The 27,738-nt window shown below is 37.7% G+C and overlaps 1 protein-coding gene across 9 annotated transcripts in view; it reads left to right on the top strand.

Annotated features, from left to right (window-relative positions):
* Positions 1-27,738, top strand: part of pcnx1 (pecanex 1) — a 201,923-nt gene that overhangs the window by 135,468 nt on the left and 38,717 nt on the right. For all 9 annotated transcript variants that reach the window (XM_052031356.1, XM_052031302.1, XM_052031293.1 and 6 more), the window contains 9 exons: positions 839-930; positions 8,374-8,483; positions 19,709-19,814; positions 20,851-20,943; positions 22,456-22,606; positions 23,398-23,539; positions 24,357-24,534; positions 26,136-26,244; positions 27,133-27,262. In XM_052031356.1, the coding sequence (XP_051887316.1) occupies positions 839-930; positions 8,374-8,483; positions 19,709-19,814; positions 20,851-20,943; positions 22,456-22,606; positions 23,398-23,539; positions 24,357-24,534; positions 26,136-26,244; positions 27,133-27,262 (1,111 nt within the window). The remainder of the gene's footprint in view (positions 1-838; positions 931-8,373; positions 8,484-19,708; positions 19,815-20,850; positions 20,944-22,455; positions 22,607-23,397; positions 23,540-24,356; positions 24,535-26,135; positions 26,245-27,132; positions 27,263-27,738) is intronic.

The following is a 27,738-nucleotide window of genomic DNA, read 5'->3' as shown; positions in this document are numbered from 1 at the left end:
GCACTCTGAGAACCCAAATTGAACACTCATCTCATGGTTTCAATCCTGTGTTTCTGTCAATCACTTATCTCACTTGTTCTTAACTATTGAGATGATCTTTTCTTCAATCAGTAATTTTGGTAGGGCGTGCAAAAGCCTCTCAATCCTCCTTGTGAAATGGTTCTTTCTGCTCTTTGTCTCGAGTCACTTCCTTTACTGTATTTTATATGTCCCTTTGCCGTGTCAGTGTTTCATGATTTAAAATGGCTCTATCGATGCCCCAGGTTCAACATAATCAGCTTTAGGTTTCTGATTTAACATACAGCAAGAGGGTAGGCATCCAGTTTAAGTATTTTTGGAAGAACTCCCCTCTTCTTTGAGTAATGCATTGGGATCTTTTACAAACACCTGAACAGGCAAGCCTCACTTTGGTAATATTGGGTACCTTTCACAACTTCTGCTTTGCTGTATTGAAGCGTTGTTCTAGATTTTGGTTCTTAGGGCTTCATTTGAATAAGGTAAGAATACTAAAATGAACTAGATCATTGCCTAAGTACCACTAAATTGATAAGCTTAGTCATATGAAATGGCAAAATTTTGGTAGTGGGAGGTGGATAGAAATTGAGCAATACTTGAAGTATATTACAATAAGTATTCATTTAGTATAGCTGTGTTTTTTTTTCAAATGGGAAATATGGTTAAGCAGAACTTCTGAATGCAACCTCATTACATTTGATCTTAAATATTTTGTGTTTAAGTAAAAGTTCTTATGAGTTTGAAACAAGGTAGCCAGTGTAAAATTTAGATCTAATTTTTTTCAGGGAAGTATTCAATTGTCTCTTGTGTTTACATTTTTCAGCTACCACAAATCTCCTTGCGTCACTCTTCAGTTTCATTCGTAGTGTTTTGGCCGTAGCTTTGTTATATGGGCTGTGTTATGGTGCCCTGAGGGTAGGTACTTTTTATTGACCTCTGTTTTTGAAGGTATTTCTGTGTGATGGAGGTAATTGCTCTCAGCAGCAACTGTTCTTAAGAGTTGGAGTTTCAACTTCAGGGTATTCCTCTGGAATGTTTTTAAACCAGATATTTTATTTCTGTTCAGTGTTGCCAAATTAAAAGGATGTTTGTAATGTACATTGATTTGATTGATTGAAGTAGTCCACCTCATTTTGCATCACATCATTTAGGATCTTTCTTTCTTTTTTTTCTTTTCCAATCTTTTTATTAATTTTCAAATTAATAAACATAACAGTAGTAATTATACATGATACAAAGAGATCGGGATTACAATAATAACAGTTAATGTATACAGACACAAAGAGTAAAATGTGTAATCCGAACCTCCCAATCTCTTGATAATTGAGCATGAAAAAGATTTTAAAAGAAATTTGATTATATGATAACACAAACCCAAAAAAAACAAACCAAATAGTAATAATAAACAAAAACTAACCAAAAACTAAACAAAAGCTGGGCTGTCGTATTTCATCGGTTAAAAGCATTATTATGTCATTAACTCCGCTCCTCTATATTGGAATAGAAAGTTATTGAAAAGGATTCGGAAAAGGTCAGCTTACATCATATGAAAATGCTGAATAAATGGGCTCCAAGTTTCTTCAAATTTAACCAAAGGCTCAATAGTACTACTGCTAATTTTTTCTAAGTTTAAACATGTTATAGTTTGGGAAAACCATTGGAATCTAGCAGGGGGTTTAGGATCTTTCCATTTAAATAGAATGGATCTTCTGGCTATTAATGTAACAAATGCAATCATACGACAAGCTGAGGCAGATAAATGGCCAGAATCCATCACTGGTAACCCAAAAATTGCAGTAATAGGATGAGGTTGTAAATCGATACTCAATACCACTGAAATAATATCAAAAATGTCTTTCCAATATTTTTCCAAAAGAGGCCAGGACCAGAACATATGTATCAGGGAAGCCACCTCAGAATTACATCTATCACAGATAGGATTTATATGGTTATAAAAACAAGCTAACTTATCCTTAGACAGATGGGTCCTATGAACCACCTTAAACTGTATCAAAGAGTGTCTAGCACACATTGAAGAGGTATTAACTAATTGGAGAATTTTCTTCCATGTCTCTATAGGTAAAAGTATCTGAAGCTCTCTTTCCCATTCATTTTTAGTTTTATCAGGTATCCCTAAACGTATTTTCATGATCAGATCATAAATTATTGCTATCAAGCCCTTCTGATAAGGGTTAAAACCTAAAATTTTTCTGTAATTTCAGTTTGATGCGGTATCGGAAAAGTAGGTAGAGTAACATTTAAAAAGTTTCTAATCTGTAAATACCTAAAAAAAAAAATGATCTAGACAAATTGTATTTATTAGACAACTGTTCAAAGGACAAGAAACAGTTATCAACGAATAGATCACGAAAGCATGTTATTTCCTTCGTTTTCCATAAAAGAAAAGCTAGATCAATTCTAGATGGTTGAAAGAAAAAATTGAATAGAATAGGACTTGATAAGATAAATTTATTCAATCCAAAAAATTTATGAAATTGAAACCCTATTCGTAATTGTATGTTTAGTTATTGGATTAATTATTTGTTTATTCAATTTAGTAAGTGCAAAGGGGAGCGAGGCCTCTAAAGTAGAAGCCAATGAAAACCCTTGCACTGACTCACGCTCAAGATACACCCTTCGTGGACATTGAATTACATCTAAATCTTGTGTCCAAAAAATTAAATATCGAATATTAATTGCCCAATAATAAAATCTAAAGTTAGGCAAAGCCATACCGCCATCCTTTTTTAATTTCTGTAAATATTTCTTACTTAACCTTGGGTTTTTATTCTGCCATATATATGAAAGAATTTTAGAATCAATAATATCAAAAAAAGGATTTAGAGATAAAGGTTGGAATTGCCTGAAATAGATAGAAATTTAGGTAAAATAGTCATCTTAACAGCATTGATTTGACCAATCAATGATAGGGACAATGGGGACCATTTAGTAAGCAATTGTTTAACATGATCAATTAAGGGTAAAAAGTTAACTTTAAATAAGTCCTTATATTTCCTGGTAACTTTAACCCCCAAATAAGTAAAATAATCAGTCACTAATCTGAATGGTGATTGCCTATAGATTGGAACTTGCATATTTAATGGGAAAAGCTCACTCTTATTAGGATTAAATTTATAGCCAGAAAAACCACTAAACTGAGCAAGCAGTGATAATACTGCAGGAATGGATTTCTCAGGGTTAGAGATATAAAGTAACAGGTCATCTGCATATAATGATACCTTAAGCATCCCATCTCCACGAATAATGCCAGATATGTTGGAAGAGTCACGAAGAGTAATTGCCAAGGGTTCCAAGGCAATATTAAATAGTAAAGGACTTAAAGGGCAGCCCTGTCTAGTGCCTCGAAAAAGCCTGAAAAAGGGGGATAGGATCTTTAAAGTCACCAGACGAAAGAGACTATAAACAATCTAGATGGGATTTATCCAAGTTCCAAAGGCAAAATAACACTCTATCCTACTCTAGTCACTTATGAATCATGTTTTGAGTCAGGCAAATTCTTGCCATTCCCCTCATCCAAGGAATTCTACCAGAATTGTAAGGGTAGGACTCTTATTCTAACAAGATGCTACAGGCAGACTGACAAACAGACAAACCATTCACAACATGTGGTTATGTCTGGCAAGTTCTATTCTTTTTCCTTCACTGCTTCTTAACTGAGCATTTCTAAGATCAATTAAGAGGTAACCACTTCCTGTAAGTTACGTATGAGCTGTACCAGGTAAGAATGCCAGATTTCCTTTTCAACATGACTTCAGCGAATCAAATGATTTCTATGACAATGGAGCAGTTTCATAGTGCTGTTGATACTTGTCTTTTCAATTTCCAGATTCATTTACTTGTCAATGGCATGTGGATTAGATGGTTAAGTTATTCAGAGACCTGGAGTAAAAGTCTTTGGACATAAATTCAAATCCCATCAGGTGATGGGGAATTTGGATAATCTTGAACTAAATATGCATTTATAGAAAAATATTGGTCTCAGTAATGGTGATCATCGTTAGCATTTAAAAAAAATTATCTAGTTGCTAAGTACATCAAACCACTACTGTAAAATATACTAATTAGAATACCAAATAGACCTGCCTCATCAACCTCTGCACCAGATTTGAATGGGGCAAAGTTGCTTCAGCCTAACCCTGTTGTAATTTGGGGACTGGTTTTGAAATTGAAGGAACTGTTTGATAGATGAGTCGAGCATTAGCCTCACAAAGCTGTTCTATCATGAAGTCCACTGGTTTGAGTCATACCTTGCACAAAGATGTCTGTGATTGTTGAGGGGCAATTATTCAAGCTCCAGAACATCACTTTAACAGTTCCTTAGGGCAGTGTTATTGGCCCAACCATTTTCAGCTAATTGCATCAATGACCTGCCTTCATAAAGTGAGAAATAGGGCTGTTCACTGATGATTACACAATGTTCAATTCCAATTGTAACTCCTCAGAAAATGAAACAGTCCCTGCCTGTATGGAACAAGATCCGGATAACATTCATCAAGGGCTGATAAACACAAGGCAATGACCATCTCTAATATAAGAGGGTGTCACCGCCTGCTCTAAACATTGGCATTCAGTGTTGTTGCCATCATTGAGTGTTCCGCGATCAACATTCTGGGGATCTCCATAGGCCAGAAACTTGACTGGATTAGCTGTATAATGACTGCAGCTACAAGAACTGATTAGGGCAGGTGGGTATCCTGCTGTGAGTGACTCACCTCTTGCCTGCCCAAAGCCTTTCCAACATTTGGGTGATGAGTCAGGGATGTGATGGAATTGTCTCCACTTACCTGGATATGCAACTCCAGAAATCCTGAAGAAGCTTGACACCATCCAAGGCAAAACAGTCTGCAAATTTGCCCTCGTGAACCAACCTTTACCACAAATTGACCATGGCTGCAGTGCACCTTTTACCAAATGCAGTGTAATTATTGGCCTAGATTACTGGATGGCACTTCCCATATGTCAAACTTCTACTACTGGCCAACACAGTATAAGTAGTCACTAAGAGAGAGTGCAGTGGTTCAAAAAGCCACCTTATCAAGGGCACTTGGGGATTAGCAATAAATACTGACCTTCCCAGCAGCATCCACAAATTTTTTAAAAAATGTAAAAATGTCACCACCTTTTGTGAAGGAATACAGATTGTGTTTATTACTTGGGGCTCCCAACTGCAGATTTAGCATATTACTCACTTTTATAGCACTGAGACTCCTGGGATTTTGTTCCCTTGGAAACTTTGCAAGTAATGAGTCAGAAGTAAATGAGATAATGTGTGGAATCCAGACAACTTTCAACTTGTCTGTCAGACTAAACCTGACAGGCATACACATGGGGATATTTTCTCCTGGTTCTGTAATTTAACTTGTGTGCTTGTAATAAATGAAAGCTATTTCATGGCACGTTAACAAAGAAAATAGAAATTAACGGTGTGTTGTCAAATTTTTAAAAATACTTAAACTTTGAAAGCCTTTTCCTTTTAATACACTATTATCTTGACGGGATATTCTTTCACTGTTGTGTCAGTATGAAGCCAAGCAAAAACCTCAAAATATAGCTGGACTACAGTTGAGCATAATCAATCAGATTATATTTTTTTTGAATGGAAAATGTGATTATTTGCTATCATAGATTTGCTAAAAGCAGAAGCACTAACTGCCATCAAAAGGATGGATATCCAAGAAACTAGGAAGTTCTCAAAACAAAGTTATATCAGGGGATTGGTCAGAGTTAGTTTTATTGCCAAAGAAGGTAACCAGTGACTTGAAACATTTACAGATGTCGTGAATGAGTTCCAGTAGATTCCCATCTTCATACCGATCATATATTAAATTATCAAGAATAAATTTAAAGATGGAATTCATCAATTAATTTTACGGTAATGGAATTTTGCTGAGAAATGAAGTAGTTAACCTGGTTAGAGGGAAGGAGGTATTAATGTTCTTGTTAGATTTATTTCAAGGCCTGAGGGTCCTTTTAATCCTCATTAGCAGCTTGGATTCAGCAGCTGAATTCAAACCAGAAAACTTGCTGATGCCACCAAAATAGGAGGAATGGTTATAGGGTCAGAGGTTGCAGCCTAGAAACAGGCCCTTTGGCTGACTTCATTCAGGTCTTCCCTTAGCAGCCTCTGCTCCTAGAAAAAGAAACTCAGCCTATCCAGTCTCTCCTCTTGCTGAAATAGTCTATCCCAGGCAACTTCGTGGTGAATCTCCTGTGCACTCTTTCTGGTGCAATCACATCCTTCCTATAACATTGTTTCCAGAATCACACATGGTACTCCAACTTCGGCCAAAGTAATATTTTCTATAGTTGTACCAAAACATCCCTACTCTTATGTTCTGGCTAATGAAGGCAAGTATCCCATTTGCTTTCATGACCTATAAACCACACTGTCTTCAATAATACACTTAGTTACCTCTGGAAATATTCAATCAAATTAGTCAAAGAGGATCTCCCCTCGATAAAGCTTTGCAGACTATGCTTGATTAATCCCTGATTCTCCAAGTGTAGATTAATTATCTGTTTCAGAACTTTTTCCAATAATTTCCCTGCACTGATCTTTGGCACGCCTGCTGAAATTATGTGGGTCATCCCTGCTGCTTTTGAATGAAGGTATCATATTTGCTATTCTGCAGTCATCTAGTACCTCTTATGTGGCCAGAGAAGATTTGAAGAATTGTGTTGGAGCCCCAGCAATCTCCTCCCTTTGCCACCAGATAACAGCCTGGGATTTATGTTATCAGGCCCCAAGGATTCACCCATCTTGTAGCCCATTAAGACACCTAATACCTCTAGTAATAGAAAGAGAGGCCATTCAGCCCATCTGGTGCCTTCCAGTGTTTCTGCTCCACACCAGCCTACTCCCATCTCACCCAGTATGAATATTCAGAGGAATAGAGAGATGCAGCACCGAAATGGGCCCTTTGACTCACTGAGTCTGCACTGATTATCAACCAGTCATTTATGTATATTTTTAAATTCTAGAATTCCATTGTCCCCCACCCCTGAATTCTCCAACTTCTTCGTAGTTAAATATAGATAGGAAATACTCATTTAGGACCTCGCCACCATTCTTTCACTACAAACACACACGTGTTGTTATTTTGATCTCTAATGAGCATTATCTTTCTCTAATATACCCCTTAATTTACTCATAAAATTTTCTTTGATTTTGCTTGATAGTGCAGCGTCATGTCCCCTTTCCCATCCTAATTACTATGTATTCCTTTACATTTTCTATATCTTTTAGAGCTTCTCCTGTTTACAGTTCTCCATACCTACCTTTTAAACTCCATTTTTCTTGTGATGTCCCTTGACATCCAAGGTTTCTTGGACTTGTTGGCCTTGAACACGATGGCTCTGAACTCTCACTATTTTTTGAATGCCTCCCGTTAGTCACATGTAGGCCTGTTTGAAAGTAACTGCTCCCAGCCCAGTTTTGCCAACTTCACTCTTAGCATATTGAAATCTGTGGAAATGGATAGGGGCTACAAATGAATTAGATCAAGTTTGTGAATGAATGAAACACAAATAGATCATTGTTGATGATTGGCACTAGTGTAAAATATTCCACATACCAAGAATAATAAGTAGCATTAGTATCCTGAATGATGTTGAGTTGCAGAGAATGCAGTTGATAGAGTGGATTTTTAGTGGATTTGACACCCAAAACGTCCACTCACTGAGGAGCAGTAAACAGGCCAGAAAATGTATTATAGCCAAACCATTAATAAACAAATTTAAACAAAAAATCAGTGCTCAAGTCAGACATTCCATCTCGATCTATTCTGAGGAAGCCACAAGAATTTTATCCGAAAATGTTGCTTTTTAGAAGATGCTGGAAAAATTTGGTTTTGAAAGGAGACAACTAGATGATTTTAATAGAGCTACAAGAAAAATAATAATTTCATCAGGAAGGTAGTTTAGGAACTTCTTCAGTAGAATAAAAGGTTCAGACTGGTGAAAAATCAAGTATTGGTCTCAACAGGTTCTTCATCAGGAAAATTAAACAAGATTCTTCAATTCTTAGATGTGCAAGTAACAAAGATTCTGTGATGTTTTGTTGTACCTACTTTCTATTTTTATGAATTGTTATGGGTCTGATCATTTTGCTAAATGGTGATGGGTTGTTAACTTTACATTGAATCTTGAGGTTTTGATGCCTACCACAAAGTAACAATCGTGCCTTTTTACTAGTGATGCTTGACCATTTTTGTTAAATCATCCACTGTGTTTGATCAAATTGCATGATGTTAAACCTAATTTGAAATTACAGATGATCTGCAATTAAATATCACACTCAAGAATTTGAAATCTTGTTTTTTTGCTGCTACCTTCCAGGATTCTTGGGATGCACAACACATTCCAGTTCTTTTCTCTGTCTTTTGTGGCCTGTTGGTTGCAGTCTCCTATCATCTAAGCAGACAAAGCAGCGACCCCTGTGTACTGATGTAAGTGATTCAGTTTCAAGAAGTAAGCATTCTTGTTTATAAGTTCACATAATGATAGTCGAAAAATAAAGGAAAACAAGTAGTTTGACTCGTACGTGAACATTTGTGCTTGGAGATCTTTCCATTAGCATATTCCACAGCAGTTACTGCATGACAATCAGGACCAGGAGGGTTGTCGTTTCATATAGAGGACTGTCCAAATGCCATTTTACATTGCAACGATTTGGAGTAGATAATTCCGTCATAAAACCAGATAATTTATTTTTGTGATATTGGTTGAGGAATAAATATTGATTGGGAGAACTTTTAATTTTTGTCCAAATAGTGCCTTGGGATGCTGTTTTAACCCCCACCCTCCATCCAGAAAAATCAGATCGAGCCAGTCTAATGTTTCACTTAAAAATGACAACTTTAACAGTAGACTTGCTCAGTTCTGCATTGAAGTGTCAAGTGTAGATTATATACTTAAAGCTCCGCAGTTGGGTTTGAACCTTGATACTTGAACTCAAACATGACAGCTAAGTACAGAGCAAAAAACAAACTGCTGGAAAAACTCGGTCGGTCAGGCTGCATCTGTGGAGGCAGAGGGATGTTCAACATTTTGGTCAGGATCCTACATTAGGATCTGGATGAGGAGTCCTGATGCAAGCTCTCAAGCCAAAACATTGACCATCCCTCTGCTTCCACATATGCTGCTTGACCCACTGAGTTCCTCCAGTAACTTGTATTTTGCTCCAGATTATGTCTCTCGTGTCCCTAGCTGGATATAGATATATTTACAACCAAGATCTATTTAAGCTGTAACGCAAATAGAAAATGCTGGAATTTCTCAACAAGTTGGGCAGCAATTGTGGAAAGAGAAATGTTTTGTGTCAGTGACCATAGAGAATATTGCAGCCAATAAATAAGAATTTCTGTCCACCTATTCTATTGAAATTTGTGGTAATTTTTTCTTTAGAAAATGAGATGAAAATGTATTTTATGACAAGTATATCTCATAGACCTGAAGTTGAGTTAAATCCTAAATTGATGTTCAAGTTCTGTAGGTCAATAACACAAATTTATTTGATGTAGTTAATAGATGTATATGAATGAGAGGATGTGGAAGTAGAAATATCTAAGCCAGGTACACAGTTATAAGACATTGTTTCTCTTTCAGAGATAACCCATTTGATGATTAAGCCTTAGAAAGTCAGCTGAATAGTCATTCTTCAATTTACAAAAGGGATGTATTCCTGGAAAATGTTTCCTTAAGCAAAAAACTATAAATGAATAAGGCTGGGTGAGATGTAATGTGAATATTTTACTGCAGTGTATTTGTGCATGTGGAGAATGCTGCAGTATTTATTATAGTGAGAAAAATCAAGAACACTTATCCCAAAGAATCAATAGTGTTATAACTAAAATTTGAAAATTGAAGTCATAAATTGAGGAATACCAGTGTAAAGGCTGCCACTTTCAGTAGAAATGTCATTGAGAAATATGAAACTTGAAATGCAATTAAAGAAATGGACATGCTTGACATGTCCGTGGGTTGATAGAAATTCTATGTTTTACTTTCCTAATTTGACAAATCTATAAATTAAATGTTATTTGGTAAATTGGTTTATTATTGTCACATGTACCAAGATACAGTGAAAAACTTTGTTTTGCATGTCATCCATCCAGATTATTTCATCATATCAGTATATCGAGGTAGTACAAGGGAAAAGCAATAACAGAATGCAGTATATACTGTTACAGTTACTGAGAAAGTGCAATGCAGGCACATGAGAGCTTAGAGTTCCTTGGAGTGAACATCACCAATAATCTGTCCTGGTCCAACAATGTATACACCATGGCAAAGGAAGCTCACCAGCGCCTCTACTTCCACAGGAGGCTAAAGAAATTCTGGCAAGGTGCAAGGCCATGACGAGGTAAATTGTGAGGTCAAGAATCCACCTTATTGTGCAAGAGGTCTGTTCAATAACCTTATAACAGCAGGATAGAAGCTGTCCTTGAGTCTGGTGGTACGTGCTTTCTGGCTTTTGTATCTTCTGCCCAATGGGGGGGGGGGGGGAGAAGAGAGAATGTCCGGGGTGGTTGGGGTCTTTGATTATGTTGGCCACTTTACCGAGGCAGCGAGAAGTGTAGACAGAGTCCATGGAGGAGAGGCTGGTTTCCGTGATATGCTGAGCTCTCTCCACAACTCTCTGCAGTTTCTTGTGGTCTCAGGCAGAGAAGTTGCCATACTAAGCCATGATGCATCCAGATAGGATGATTTCTATGGAGCATCTATAAAAGTTGGTGAGGATCAACAGGGACATGGTCAATTTCTTTAGACTCCTGAGGAAGTAGAGGTGCTGGTGCGCTTTCTTGGCTGTGACATCTAAGTGCTTGGACCAGGACAATCTATTGGTGATGTTCACTCCGAGAAACTTGGAAGGTATCAATCATCTCGACTTCAGCACCATTGATGTAAACAGGAGTGTGTGCACCGCCCCGGTTTTGTATTTGGAATTAACCATTCCTGAATTTTACTCCAAGCAAGTGTGCTGTGACTGTTGCCTCAGAACAGCAACAGCATGCATGAACCACTTGGGTACTGTTTTTCATTAGTTACTTGGTGTAAGACCTGCCCAGGTACCTGACTGCCACAATCCTTTCTATTTCAATTAAATGCAGGAAGGAGCATTCATGGAGCTGAGGTTCGGCTTTAGGTTTGTAAGAAGTGTACAGCTGGTGGTGCAATTCCTGTTCAGAAAGAAATGGTTTGAAGAAGTTATTTAGCAAAATAAATATGTCATGGGAACATGGGGCTTAAGTCATGAATATCTTGAAGGAAAAAGCAGCAGAGGTTTTGCGTAAAATATATTCTTCAGAAGTAAAAGCAGGAACTCAACTGTCACGCAGCAACAGGGAAGAGAGAATGGTGTTAATATTTAAGTTCAAGGATCTCCCATCAGAATATACATTTTCTGGAATTATGAGAATTTTCAGGCAGAAAAACTGCCAGGAGAATTGTTGAGGTCAAATATGACACCATTCATCAAAAAAAAAGGCGACAAGGCAATTTTGGACTGGTTATTTCTGGTTTAGTTGGTAAACAAATCTATAAGTAAGGGTATAATTGCTTAGCACTCAGGAAAACATCATTAATCAGTGTTAGTCAATAAAGGATAGAGCTTGATCAATTTTATAGAGTTTTTTGTGTTGACGTAAATGCTTTCAATCTGGTTTATGGGTATTATCAGACAGCATTTGCTCAATCAGATTATGCTGCTTATGGAGAATTCTTTTTGTAAAATCAGTTAAGAAGCCATTGGCTGTAGGGATAGAGGATAGAAAATTGGGTAAAGTAAATGAGAAGTGGAATGTTGAACTTGGAAGATGGTCTGGGTTTTCAGTTCTGTTATCCCTGTTTTACTGTGTAAAATGGGCACCTATATGTTTGTTGTGGATTCTGGCACATATCCTGGCATCAAAACACAGAAGTGCCATTTAACATTATTAAATTGGACCGCTCAGTGGACTTATTTAAAATCCTTTAGCGAAATTGATCTGTGCACCTGCCCAGAAAGTCATTGGACAGGTTATCAACATGAACTCTCAGTTGCACTATTTAAAGAGATAATGCATTAAATCTTTGTTACTCGCTGATAATTCCACAGGTTGCTGGTTAACTTTTCCTCCTATTGTGAGCGCCATTCTGCATTTCATAAATGAATTCCGTCTTTTGGAAATAACTTTGGGCTAATACTGGACTGCTTTTGTCCACAGGCTTGGGTAGTCTGCCTTTGTGGCTAGGGAAGTATGGGATACAAAGAGGAGGAAACATAGGAATAGCATCATCAAAAATTTGTCTTTCTTGACCTCAGCTGTTCACAACTAATTGGAAGTGTAGACATTGTTGTAGAAAACAGTGGCAACAAAGAAGAACATGATAATTTAGTAATTGGTTTCAGCAATGTTGACAGAGCCACTGGGGATGACTTGAAATAAGTATAGATAGTGCTGGAAGAACTCAACAGTACAGGCAATATTCGTGGATAGAGGTAGAGTCAACATTGCAAGTTGGTGACTTTCGTCAAAACTGAAAATGAAAGAAGTGTGTTTTAAGTTGCAGAAAGGAGGGATAAAGAGAGCAGAGGAAATGTCTGTGATAAGGTGCAGCCAAAGTTGTAAAGGTAACCATTACTTTAAATACTGGCAACAATAAGCAGAAAAGAAAAGAAACAAAGCAAATTTGAACTGAAATATCCAGCAAAACCAGTAGACGGAGGGAAATAAAGGTTGGATACATGAAATTGTTTAATATTTGAAGTCGTTGAATTTGGTATTGAGTCTTGACACCTACAACGTTCTCAGGCAGAAGATGAGATGCTGTTTTTTGATCTCAGGTTTGGCATTGTTGGAACAGTGTGGCAGGTCAAAGACAGAGGTCAGAGTGGAAGGGAATGAAACATTTGAGTGATAGGCAACTGGAAGTTGGGGTCACCCTTGTGGACTGAATGGAGGTAAACTGCAAAGTTGTCACTCAATCTGTACTTGGTTTCTCCAACGTAGAGGAGACCACATCATAAACGTATGACGAAATACACTAAATTAGAAGAAATACAAGTGAATTTCTGCTTCACTCAGAAGGAGTTCTTTGGGTCCCTGCATGGCGGGAAGGGAAGAGGTAAAAGTGTAGATGTTGCTTCTCCTCTGATTGCATGGGAGAATGCCATGATCTGCACTTATTCAGGATAGTGCAATAGAATCTTTGTTCATCTTTAAACGTATCATTCAAAAATAGCACTTCTGAGAGTGCAGGACTCCTTCAATTCTGTGGTAAAGTGTCAATCTATAGCAGAACCTGAGCCCACAAAGTTTTCAGGTGGTACACCTCCCTTCTGGACCTTTCAGGAAAAATTAGCAGTCTCTCGGGGTTGAGGATGACTTTGCTTCCACTCCAGTTCTGAGGAGCGGAAAAAGCCTGTGGGGTGAGCAATGGCCAGGAGTTCCACAGTGACTGGAAGCCAGGCTGTGCTACACATACTTAGTATGCATAGGTAGATGGCATGCATGTATGTGCACTCGCATTCACATTTGCACACTCCCCTGCACTCTTACACTATGATCATATGTGCCCACGCATGGATATAAACACACACAATATTGAATATTGCCCACACCTTCTTCCTCAGTCCCTCTAGCTTAGTATCTCTTTTGCTTCAATACCTCCTTTCTCTGTCTCCTTCCCTCCACCCACCCTCCTCTGACTGCCTCCCTCGACATTCTGCTTCCTTTGGCTCCCTTCCCAATCAGTTGTCCCACCCCTACTCCAGCCTTGAACCATCTTCTATAGCACTATCAGCTGCCAATTGTTCGTGCTTATGTAGAAGGAGGCTACTCTCCAGCTGCTGCCAGTAGACCTCTTCAGGGCTGCTCCCTGAATGCAGATTGCACTCTCTTCCTCTTGACCTCCAACCACCATTCCAGCAGACCTTGTCCAGAACCACCGAAAACCACTGGGTAGCCTGTTTCCTCTGAGGCTAGGTAACCCAATTCGGGGAGGGTTGAAAAATGCTGTTGTCCTGACTCTCAGGGACAAATCATCAACAGAAATATCAAGCTTAAAAATAACACAATGTTAATTGAACATTAAGAATACAGAGAACTGGGAATACTGAAGACTACTTGGGTGTATTAAATAGTGAAGAAAACTTCTCCATCACTGAAACCTGAACACAAGAAATTAGAAGCAGGAGTAAGCCACCTGGCCCCTTGAGCCTTTCGGGTCTTTTGATATGATCACAGTTGGTCCAATACACGTTTCAACCCTTTCATGTGGGTTACCCATAGCCCCAAATTCCTTGATTTGTTTGAAAATTTATCTCCCTTCTCTTTAAATATCTCCAGTGATGTGACCTCTGAAACCCTCTGATGTAGAGAATCCCTGAGATTTGCTGCCCTCTGGAAGATGTTTTAGTATTATTCAGAATGTTAGTATTTTCAGATCTCAATTGTAATTATCCTGAAAAAAGAAAGAAATTTCATTTTGAGTAGATTGTCACTAGCATTCCAAAAGGGTCTTTGGAGCCAACTTTATTTGCTGCCTACATAAATAGTTCATAAACATGCATCTATGTTGCCTACTTACATAGAACTCCTCTATTGGACAAATCAAAATGCAGTCCAGCTGGCAGTCCAACATTGCGAGTAGGACTAATCCCTAAACACTCACTGCATCATTTGTTAGACATTAGGTAATTTTTAAAATGTCTATTTTTTTTAAACCAGAAAAGAGCAGAATACGACATTCAGTAAATAGTTCACTATATTTAAACACCCCTGCTGAACAAAACAGAGTTAGAATGAGGACTTTCCAGGAACATGAATGGTATTAACATTTCTGAAGCTGCTGCAGTTTAATGGGGCCACCAACAGCTGTAGGAGAGTACTGCAGCTGTTTTATGTGGTGATGCAGGTGTAGAGAAATAATGCAATAAATCCATGGGTTTCTACATGTATCATTTGTACAGTACTACAGTTAAACATAAACATAACATAGAACATTACAGCATAGTACTCTAAAGATAAATCCAAGAGCTTATAAAAATAATTTTAATCCTAAATAGATCTGAGTGATGACAAATCATGGCTGCTGTGAACCTCTGCTTTATAAGTAGGTTAGGTTTCATCCAAAAATTAATTGCTTTGCCAGTGAAATTTTCTGAAACATTGTCTTCTATGATAATAGTCTCTCAGAAATTAATGTAGTGAGAGAAAATTATTTCACCTACTAAATTTGTTTTTTAGGTAAACAGTTCATAATTAATTAGAATGCTCCAGTACCCAGTTATATTGCTGAGAAAAGATAAACTTTCGACCTCAATTGTGGGGAAAGTTACTAAAATATCATTCAGTTCAATTCTTGGAATTGAAACTGTCACATAAAGTTCATTATGGATTTAGCAAGGTTTGTTCATTCAATTTTTAGGAGGCTTCTGGCATGTTGAAATCAGGAATGTCAATGGAAGTTTTCTATAGACTATCAGAAGGGATTAGATAGGGTTCTGTGCATGGGATTATTAGCAAAAATCAGAAGGCATGTAATTCAAGATGATCATATAACCTGGGTGAATAATTCACTGAGAGGTTGGAAAAGTAGAGTTAATGAGTTCCATCTCTGATTGGCAGGATTTAACAGGATGTTTTCCCAGGGAGTATGTACTGGGACCTTGGTCTTTATTTTTGACCAAATCACTTGTGTTTAGCAAAACGTGTAGATAACTTAAGTTACTAATTTCTGGCAGTAGGAAGTTGCAAAAGGACATTATTTTCCCCAATTCACTTGGTCTGCTAATACCAAATAGAGTTCATTATGGGGCAAATGAGAAAGTTAGAATTGAAGAAGCTGTGCAGAAGTTCAGTTGTACAGAGCCTCTGTTGGATTGTATCGAGAGTACCACTTTGTTCTGGCTGCCAAGCCTTGGGAAAGGTAGCTAACTTTGTTAGGAGGATAGCACAGAATTAGAACATAGAACAGTACAACACAGGAACAGGCCCTTCGGTCCATGATGTTGTGCCGAACTAATTAAACTAGTAATTAAGTGCCTAACTAAACTAATCCCTTTTGCCTACACATTGTCTATATTCCTCCATTCTTTGCACATTCATGTGCCTATCTAAAAGCCTCTTAAATGCCTCCATAGTACTTGCCTTCACTACCACCCCTGGCAGCACATTCCAGGCACCCACCACTCTCTGTGTGGGGGGAAAAGAAACTTGCCCTGCACATTTCCTTTGGACTTTCCCGCTCTCACCTTAAATGCATGCCCTCTAGTATTAGATGTTTCAACTGGCTATCTACTCTATCTATGCCTCTCTTAACCTTATAATCTTCTTTCAGGTCTCCCCCTCAGCCTGTGCTGCTCCAGAGAAAACAACCCAAGTTTGTCTAACCTCTCCTGATAGCACATGCCCTCTAATCCAGGCAGCATGTTATTAGAATGGAGACGGAGATCTATTATTAGAACATTTCCTAGTATACAGGATTATATTAATAACAACTTGGATAATTAAACAGCAAATGCTGGAAATACTCAGCAGGTCAGGCAGCATCTGTGGAAAGTGAAACAAACCTATCGTTTGAGATCTGAGACCCTTTCTGATTTTCAGCAATTTGGATAAACTTGGTTAATTTATTAAATTAGGATAAATCTTAATTTAGAAGATTAAGGGATGATCTGACCAAAGTCATAGAGTCATGCTGCCAAGGTGAAAAGTTTCTCATTATCTAGCTTACCTGTACCCTTAATAAATTTGTATACCTCAGTCAGGTTTCCCCTCAGCCTTCTCCACTCCAAGGAAATCAAATGGCTCATCCAAACTCTCCTTGTATCTGAGATGTTCCATCCTAGGCAACATCTTTGTTATTCTCCTCTGCACTCTATCCATTGCCATCCCATCCTTTTCATAGCGTTGTGGCGACATATCTTCAGTTGTGGTGACATATCTTCAGCTGTGGCCCAACTACAGCTGTTTTGTGTTCTTGTACCATCATCCTTGTCCTCATGTTCTCTTCCTCTCTGATGAAGGCGAGTGTCCCATCTGCCTTCTTAAACACTTACCTGTTCATGATGTTACTTTCTGGAATCTTTGATCACCTACATCAAGGTCCCTCTGTTCTTCAGTACCAAAGATTCCCTTGTGGGACCTTGTCAAAGATAATTAGAGATTCATAGAGGAGTTACAGAGGGACTATTTACTCTGGGAACTGGTTAAAGGGTGGAATCACCTGATAGTTATTGAACAATCTCCACTGAAGATGCATGTCTGCAGATGAGGATGGAAGCAATATCTACTCCCATAGTTAAATAATCTGTTGGCATTCACTTGGATGAGGCACAGGAAGGTGATTGGTGCTTATTGAATTATGTGTAAGCTCAGAAAAATGCTTAAAGTGCAACTTTGCCACATAGAGGGTAGTGGACATATTTAATTGAGCTGGCAGAGGAAATGGTTGGGGTAGGTACATTAACAACATTTAAAAGACACTTGGACAGGTACATTGATAGGAAAGGTTTAGAGGGATATGGGACAAAGCTTTGATGGCCACCTTGATCAGCAGAGCCCAGTTGGTCCAAAGGGCCTGTTTTCGTGCTGTGTGACTCTGACTCTGACAAGGGAGTTTTTTGAATTCCATTGCTTTAGAGGAAATAACGACTTCAAAAGTTGGTGAAGTGGTTTGAGGGTGTATGAAGAATTGCAGCAGCCTCTCCAGTCTTCAAAGTTATTAACCTACCAACCTTTTACTCATTTTATTCCAAATCTCAATTGTTTATTGACTGGAGGAACTCCATTTGCCAAGAATGTATACACTGAAATTCTAATAATCCACAATCTGCGTAATCAGAAATCCCAATGGTTCTGCACCTGGTTCACTACGTGATGTTTGTCACACTCACTTCTAACTCACCATTATCTCGGTTCCCTTTAAACTTACCACGTTCCCTAGAAAATTTACAATAGTACTCTAACATCTAAATAGAACTAAAAAGGATAACAAAGGACTGCCGATGATGGAATCTAGATGAAAAACATGATGATGCTGGAGGAACTCAACAGGCCAGGCTGCATCTGTGGAGAAAAGCAGGCGGTCAACGTTTCAGGTCAGGACCCTTCTTCAGGACTGAAGATAGGAAAAGGAGAAGCCCAGCATATAGGAGGGAAAAATAGGGCAGCGATAGGTAGACAAGTGAGAGGAGGCGGGGTGAGTACAAGGTGGTGATAGGTAGATGCAGGTAAGAGATAGTGATAGGCAGGTGCGGGGGAGGAGGGGAGAGCAGATCCACCGGGGGATGGGTCAAAGGTAAGGATAGAAAGGGGAAAAAAAAAGTAGAAAAAAGAGGCTAGGAAGGGGAAGAAGAGAAGAAGCATGGTGGGGGGAGGGCGGGTTGTGGGAAACGGGGTGGGGATTACCTAAAATGGGAGAATTAAAAAGGTTGTTGGGGTATTCATAGGAATAATAAACAATAATATGCAAATTCTTCTCGTCCTATACCACCAAAGTCTTGTGCTTGCCAAATAAATGGGGTTTTACTGTACGACTATTAAGAAAATGTGTTGATGATACAGCTGTCTCAGCGTAACAATTGAAATGGAAATTGTTATCTTCAAACTTTGGTGGTTGAATGAAAAGATGAAACAGTCTAAAGCAGTGAAAATGATTGCATTATGTACATGTTTTTAAACTTATAGTTGACAGTTTTGGGAAGAACACTTGCATATTTTGGCCTGTATTAGTATTATAATCTATTTCAGTGCTCCTAGGAAAATATCGTTGAGGGTTCCTGCCACTGGTGATTACCATCCAGTAACTGCTCTGTGAACAACAAGCTTTTTATATTTCAAACATAAAGTTTATCCATAATAAAAGAAATATGCAAGTACAAAAGAAAAAAGAAAGCACACAGTGCATGGCTCTTTACATTTATAGTGTTCAGTCTGAATGTTCACAGTGTGGACAACAAATAGTTTATGCAATGGTAACATTTCAGTGCAGAACTGAGGAATGCTGTGTGATGGGAATCGGTATTTCTGAGATGTAACATTGATTGAGGTCTCATCTGCTAGCTTAGGGAAGTAAATAATGTTCCCACGAGGAGGCAAACAAATGTCCCTGCTCTGAAAACACTGAAACCAATTATCTGGTTGTTTTATATTGTGGAATTTTGTACTGCTCACTTTACCATGTTTCCTACATTACATTGTGAGAAGTGCTTTCTAAATACAATTTCTTGTTAATTTGTCTGTCTTTTTATTTCTTCTCTTTGCTTCCTCCATCCACTTTGGTTCATGCCCTCATTTCCTCCTGACTTCCACATGAAGAATGGCCAGTTAAGCAAAATGTTATTAGAAACCAAGAGAGCCAAAACCAAATCATAGCTATAATTTAAGTTTTCTGCTTACCAGTTCTGATTGCCCAAAGTACTTATGGGTTACTATACTATCCTGGAAGTTCCAGCTGAGATATGGTTAAAACATTTTATTAATTTGTAGAACGGATTTACTGCTGTCCAAACTCTTGCAACTTAACCATTTTCAACTTGACTAAAGGAAAAGCACAGAGGGAAGAAATTGGGGTAGAAGCTTTATGGAGCAAGCAATGGATTATCCCACAAATGGAATTAATATCAAGGAAATACTGTGATGTCAGGAAATACTCTTTTATTGTTGTGTTTGTTTTGAAATTGTAGATCTTTAGTGAGGTCAAAAATTTTTCCAAATACTGATGATAAGAATCCTGAAGACCCTCTAGCAGATGTAAAAGATCCCCTACCAGAAAAGTTGAAGCAGTCTGTTGTAAGTAATTATTTTTATGTGCACTCCTGCTACTTTGTAAATAATTTTCAAATATTTTTCTTTGTTTTTGAGATATATACAACACAGTCAATGCTATATTTATTGTCTCTCCATAAAGACCCATCCAAATTGTGGTCATGGGTTCCTTTCTGAAGGACATCAGTACACTATTTGTGTTTTAATTCAACAATCTACCTAGTTCCATGATATTCTGCTCATGCATGGCCACAAAATGTCTCCATTCTCAAAAAGACGGGAAGACAGAAGGTGGGGAACTTCAGGCCGCATTGAAGTAACACCCTAGGTTTTTACGGGGCTTCCTTTCCCTATAACTTGTTATTTGTCCACCACTGTTTATAATTGAATGTGGTGGGATTGGGAATTTTGCTGCCTTTAATTGGTGTGGGATCACTTAACTTGGTGTAAAGCATGCTGAATTAGTTATTTGGTAAAGATGTAGTCCTATATTGAAGCTTCACTGAGGATGGCATTTTGTTTTCATGAGCACCTGATCCTACTCTCCTACACAAGTCACTGAACAAGTGTGGCTTGATAACAATGGCAGAGTAAGGAATACACCATATGAACGTGCATATTAGAGGCCACTTGGCCTCTAGAGCTCACTCTGCCATTTAATAAGATTGGCTGATCTGATTGTAACCTCAACTCTGCATTCCCGTTATCTGTGGTAAACATTCGCCCCATTGTTTATCAAGAATCTCCCTCTGCCTTAATAATATTCAAACTCTGCTTCCATTATCTTTTCCAAAGATTAATGATCTTCAGAGAGGGAAAAACAATCACCTCGTATGTCTTAAATAGTGACCCCTAATTTTAGATTCTCAAACTATGGGAAATATCCTCTCCACATCCATCCTATCAACACCCCTCAGGACCTTGTATGTTTTAATAAAGTCTCCTCTCACTCTTCTAAACTCCAGTGGATACAAGCCTAGCCTGTCGAACCTTTTCTCATAAGGCAACCTGCCCTTCCAGTTATTAGTCCAATAAACCTATTAATTTTTGTTTCCTCCAGAATGAACGTTTACAGTCAGACCTAATAGTTTGTGCAGTCATTGCCGTGCTTTATTTTGCGATCCACGTCAGCACTGTCTTCATTGCCCTGCAGGTAAAAAGTTTCACATTTCTATTTGTGGGACCAGAATCCTATGTGGCCGGTGGTCAATACAACTGACTAGAATTGTTGGTGTCCTATTTGCAAAGAATCGGGAGAAAAGTAAGCTTTGAGAAGAGAAATGTTCTATGGAATGGCCCATATTCTGCTCATGGAAATTCTCTGCTTGTGAGGCACAGATTTATTCCCGTTGTGCTCTAATTAGTCACACAAGTCAAAAATAGAAATCTGCTGGATTGAACATCAAGAGTAAAACTGGAATTGGAGAATTTGCTATATAATACTGAAAAATTATATTTACTGAACAGACACAGAATTTTCCTCAATTCGCCAGTTAGGAGCTGTATTTTCTGGAATATGCATTTTTAAAAAGTAATACTGCAGTGATCTACAAACTGCCATGGAATTGCAGGTTACTTCATATTTGGGTATGGGACAGAATTACTAAAAAGTCATTCAGGTTTTGAATTAAGTATGCAACAATCTTAATTCTTAACAAAGTGCACCATTATTAAGAAGCAAATCAGGAGATTATTGATATGTCATGAACTGTAAATTTTCAGACTTTGCTGGTTAAGTAATGCTGCTTTGCCAAATGCTTCACATAAATGGTATTTTGTTCAGAGCATTCTTTTCTAAGATTTGGCAATTTTCACATTTGTTGCCCATTGGCTGCATTATTTCCACTAATTAATAGTGGACTTATCTTTTAAAGAATATAATCTTTGTTAATGCTGTGTCATTTGATCCCTCTGGCCTAGAGATTGGACAATTTAATCTGTCGAGTACTATTGCTTCAGGTGATAAATTATTCTTAGTGTGTGTGTATCTTGGTTAAATCAAGATAGCAGGAGAATGTCAATGGAATATTAGCCAATACTAGAAAAGGAAAAATTGTTAGTTATTAATGTTTTAATTTATTTAACATTTTTATGAATTTTGTTCTATTGATTTTTCTTGAATTACAAAATCTGTAAAATGCACAGAAAACAAAACTACGTGATTGAAATACTCTGGTGGAAACTCAGGCATGATCTGTGGAGAAAGAAAGTTTGTTTTAAAGTCAGTGATCTTTCATCAGGTCTGGAAAAAGTTAAATTGAAACACGTTCCACCCTGTCACAACTCTGCCCTTGTTTTTTTCTTTCTCTGCATCTTAAAACAGTTTAGCATTTATTTCTTCTGGTTCTGATGAGAGGTCATTGACCGGAAATGTTAACACTATTTCTCTCTGCAGAAGCTGTCTGACCTGCCTAGTGTCTGGAGGATTTATGCCTTTAATTTCAGATTTCCAATAGCTGTAGTGTTTGTTCCCATGAAATACATACTGCTGTTTCTTCTGTGTACCAAAAATGAAATAAATATGTAGAATAAACCTTCTAGTAATGCCAATAAGCTTGCATTAATATTAGGTTGTTAACTTACCTCTATGTTTCATACAATGAATTATCATCGTTTGACTATGCTGAAGAAAATGTATTTATTGCATATTTTTCTTGTCTCCCAGCCTGTCCTCAGCTATGTGCTATATACCCTGGTAGGTACAGTGGGACTTCTAACCCATTACCTGCTACCTCAGCTCAGGAAGCAGCTCCCTTGGCACTGTTTCTCTCATCCACTGCTGAAAACCAAGGAGTACTATCAGTTTGAAGTGAGAAGTAGGTATTCCTATAAAAGCTATAGAATGAAAAAGCTGCAATGAATTGTAACTATCCATAAAGGAGGGATGAACAGTTCATAGATTTAATTGTTATATATCAAAAGTTGTCTGACAGTAAAGTCAATACAGCATTTACCAAGATAATGAAACATAGTCTTGTGACTAGTGCCATTTTAAGGGAAGGTGAAGTTTGAAATAATAGCGGTCTTTAAGAGCGCAAAGGGGCATTATGTAGAATTGTGTGAGGCAGTATGCAAAATCCTCTGGGAAAAGTAATGTTACAGAAAAAATTTCTAACTGCACATTCTTGTCAAATAAGGGATCTTGTCTTCATCTTGTTTCAAAATGTTCAATGTATTAAAAGACAAATCTGTTAATCCTTATATATTCATTACCAAACAGTACAATAGTATCATTTAAGAAGCACTTGGATAGATACATGGAGGGGCGGAGCTTAGAGGGATATGGGCCGAATGCAGGAAATTGGAACTAGTTGGGTGGGCGCCGTGGTCGGCATGGACTCGTTGGGCAGAAGGGCTTGTATCCGTGCTGCATTGGTCTATGACTCTAAATGTATGCACTGTATATGTAATAATTATTTTGTCATAATTTTCATTGATAGTCCAATCATTGCCAGTAGGGATACTCCTGATTATTAATATTACATGTGCTTCAAATAAATTGTTAAAGCATCTGCAGAATGACTGCATTGGCCTTGGCTATGCTCTGGTAATGTATTGTTTGGCTGCACATCCTTCAGAAAGCCACTTAACTGTTTTCTTCTTGCAGATGCTGCTCATGTTATGTGGTTTGAAAAGATTTACGTATGGCTGCTTTTTGTGGAAAAGAATGTCATTTACCCATTGATTGTCCTCAATGAGCTGAGCAGCAGCGCAAAGACAATAGCTAGTCCAAAGAAACTGGACGCAGAGTAAGGTGTTTCTCTTTATTATTCTCTATGTTTTTATTCCTTTTTACTTCTGTGCTGTGCCGTATATTACTTCTGGCAATGCAAGTAGGTAACTTCATTTAAAGGTCCTCAGTCAGGAACTTCATGGAAATGACTGCTCAAGAAGCGCAGGGAACAGGATAGGGTGCCGCTGCCATGAAACTTGTGCTGTTTATGTTTTGGTTCCATCAACTTCTACAAATTGGGAAGTGCTGTACCTCTGTTTGTCTTGATTCCCCAGGATTATCCAAAGAGATTGGATAGCTATTTGTGAACCAGCAAGCAGCTATAATTCTTCATTCATAGTATCTCTAAAATGTTTTGTGTTATAAATTATTTCCCGGACTTTTTTTTAGTGTAATCCAGTGAACCAGGTTTGCTCATAAATATTGATATGGAACCTTACTGTGCCTAGACTTCCAGTTTCGAATGTTTGCTGCCATTTGATAATTTAAACTAATTTTTCAGTGTGCAACTGTAATGGATCATATCTGTATTTCTTGTGGGATGAGATTCTTTGATCTGATTAACAGTAATAATCCCAAATAGGTAGCAAAGAGTGACTGGGAAATTGGATTTACTTCACAGAGGTGCAAAACTTATTCAAACATTGAGTTGTTCATTGTTAAATAAGCAAATCTATTAAATAGAAAAATTGCCAGCTGTACTGGAATAGAATTTGCAAAGTATTCCATTTATTTTTGACAATCGCATTAATGTTTTAGTTTGCTTAGCATTATGGTTGCACAATTGTGTTAAGTATGGTACTCTCAAGAATCAATTCTATGCTATCCTCTAGGTTTGGTGCATTAATGATCACCATCGCAGGGATGAAATTGCTTCGATCTTCGTACAGTAGTCCTACTTACCAATATGTGACTGTTGTTTTCACTGTGCTGTTCTTCACCTTTGACTACAAAGCTTTTTCAGAAACTCTGCTGCTGGACCTCTTCTTCATGTCTATATTATTCAGTAAGGTATGTTATTAAAAGAACAAAACATAGTTGCTCGATGTGAGACAAAACAGTAATTTTCGAGTATTGACTGGGACAGAAACAGCATTCATAGTGGGGGTGGTGGTGCACAGTTCAGTGATTTATTTCAGTATTCCTTGCATTGTAGATCATAGGATAAAAGAGATGCTTGTAATGGTCTATTGTGTCCCATGTATCTTGACTTTGTAAATAAGACTACTTTGGCATCAGGAACCTTGGTGAAGAGGACAGGTAAATGTATATCCTTAAGAAAACAGATTCAAGGATTGGGTAAATAATTTAACAGGTCTGAGAAGGAAGTATAAATTGGAGTGGGTAAATTAAATGTCAAAAAATTTGGATTAAGGAAGAAAAGAACAGAACAGCAAGGGTTTTAAATTATTAACATTTTTTCATTTCACTTTTTTTAAATTTCCAACAACAAAATAATACCTGAAGAAGTGAGACTCTATGCATGAAATAATAATTGATCTGCAGTTTCAGAGATGTTCATTGGAAATAATTAATACTGTTTGTATGGTTGAAAGGATACTCATAATGCAATAATTTACAGTGATGAATTTAGTTTGCACAAAGGGAATAACCATCTTATTTGGTACATGTCAGAGCTAAGGCATACAACAAAAAGGTGTGTTTATGAAGCTAGCCTCAAAACACCATTACTTTAGAAGTAAAAATGGCAAATACTGCAAATGCTTAGCAGGTAAGGCAGCGTCTATGGAAAGATAAACTGAGGTGATATTTCAAGTCAAAGACTTGAATCAGAAATTGTTTTAGATATCTGCATTACCTGGGCACTTTCCTCAGCTGAAGTAAATAACTCCAACCATGTGTCTACAGCTCCTTTTGTCTTCTTTCTAGTTGTGATGAAGGGTCTTCAACCTGAAACGTTAGCTCTATTTCTCTTCCCATAGATGTGGCCTAACCTGCTAAGTATTTCCAGCTTTTTCTGTCTTTATTTCAGAGATTTTGTTTCTTTTACTTTGGTGTGGTTAATGAAAAAATTATTGTCTTTGATCCAAAACTTTTTCCCCTGATGATGTTTCTTGCACTATCCCCCATTAGAGTTTTTTTCATATAAGAAAATGGTCACTTAAGTGGTGTAGCAGCTGTGATTGAGAAAATTATTGACTCTTTCTGCATAATTTTATATATAGAACTTCCTGTCTGTTAATCTGAATATATGTTATAAAGAACTAATTATCTTCCTAAATTATTTAGAATAATCTGTTCATATGATATAGAAATTTTCTCACAGCATTTGTAGATATAGTATGGGCTAAAGGGTATGTAGGATCTGTGAGTACATTTGTCAGTGGTCATGATGCATTTTAAAACATATTAAAAGTATGTTCTTTCCAATTCCAAATGATTTGCACAAAGAGATGCCAACAGAGTTCTGCGTCCAGCAAGTACTTGTCATTTGGCAGCACTGTATTGCATACCATTTCTAGTACAGAAGACAGGGTTGCTCACTGGTACTTCATTTATATATGAATTAAATACAGTGTTTTGTTAATGCGTAATGTGAATTCAAAGGTTGAAATGTAAAAATGTGTTTAATATTTTCCATTTTGTTTTAGTTATGGGAACTTTTCTACAAATTGAGATTTGTCTACACTTATATTGCTCCTTGGCAAATCACATGGGGATCAGCGTTTCATGCTTTTGCTCAGCCTTTTGCTGTGCCTCGTATCCTTTACTCATGCTTAGAGAATGGTAATATCGTTGATATCAGGATTTTACAGACAGTTTTGTGAATTGTGGATTTGCTTTGTACTTGGGCCAGCCTAATGCTCAGATGAGCTTTAAAACTCCTGTTGAAATATACCTCAAATGACAGTAGCAATTCAAGCTGAACAAGCTGTAGAGAATATCCAATAAACTTTAAAAGCACTGAAAACAATTCACTTCTATCAATGCTGTAATAAGGGAATGTTTGTTTTAAAGCAATGAGAAAATTAAAGTAGTTCCCAAGCCCAACCATAAAAAAAACATGTTTGTATAGTGTCTGCTGTATTTTGTTTTTTTTCCCACACTTTAGTTCTGACATACACACAATCTAACTGGGAATTGACATGTTGATTGCTGAAACCAGCTTTACTAAGTTTACATTTTGCCTGAAAACTGAATTCCAGAAACATATGATTTGTACTGCAAAGAGGTCCCACTGCAGAGGTGCATGACATGCCTGAAGTCTCATTCAGGTTGGCATTGTAAAAAGTTCAGGCACAGATTTGATTCTAAACAAATAATGCTGCCAGCATGTGAACTTGGGTTACATAAAGTATTTCCCTTAAGCGTGGATCTAACCTGTTTCTTGTCAGGATCATTAATTATTCCATTGTTTCCACTTTAGCAGAAGTAGACTAAAAACAATTGAAATAAATGCCCAGATATTCTTATTAACAAGACAGGGAGACAATTCTAAAGCACTCCTGATATTGGGCAAAATGTGTTTTCTAATTCACCCCGAAAATAGATTTTGATGGAAGACACTGTTTGGTCCACAGGGAGATTGCACTACAGCTGATGCAGTTACAATATGCTTTTCACTCCTTAACTATTGCTTTGCCTCAGATTCAGCTATGTTATTTGTTCAGGCGATAGTATCAGCTTTGTTCTCAACTCCTTTAAACCCATTTCTTGGAAGTGCAATATTCATTACTTCATATGTACGACCAGTCAAGTTCTGGGAAAGAGACTACAAGTAAGTGCTTTGTTTAAAATATAATGTCACTAAGCACTCAACACATGCAGGTAAAAGTACAGTGTCACTTTAAAATGAAGGCAGTTTCCACTTAAATATTTAATAAAATTCCATCCCTTGGAGGCAAGGCATTTCTTTTACTGATCTTTTGTTTAATTATTTGAAATTTTAACACCTATAGGCTTGTAACTTCACTATGAAAAGCATTTTGAGAAAATGTCTCCTTCCCTCTGTCCCTCCCACCTCTACTGCACTTGCCTGACACCCCTCATTCTCTTCTCTTTGCCCAACACCCTCCCTTCACTCTGTTTTCCTCACCCGAGCACTCTGCTCTCCTCTCCTCTCTTTGTCTGACACCCTCCCTCTACTCGCCTCTCCTCGCTAAACCCCCTCCCTTCACTCTCTTCTCCTCACCCAACCCTCTTCCACCGCTCTCCTCTCTTTGCCCAACACCCTCCTGCTCTTCTCTCCTCTCT

The sequence above is a fragment of the Pristis pectinata genome, chromosome 1 (genome assembly GCF_009764475.1).
Source record: "Pristis pectinata isolate sPriPec2 chromosome 1, sPriPec2.1.pri, whole genome shotgun sequence".
Classification (NCBI taxonomy): domain Eukaryota; kingdom Metazoa; phylum Chordata; class Chondrichthyes; order Rhinopristiformes; family Pristidae; genus Pristis; species Pristis pectinata.
The sequence above is the reverse complement of the archived record's forward strand: the minus strand, read 5'-3'. Positions and strand labels throughout refer to the sequence as shown.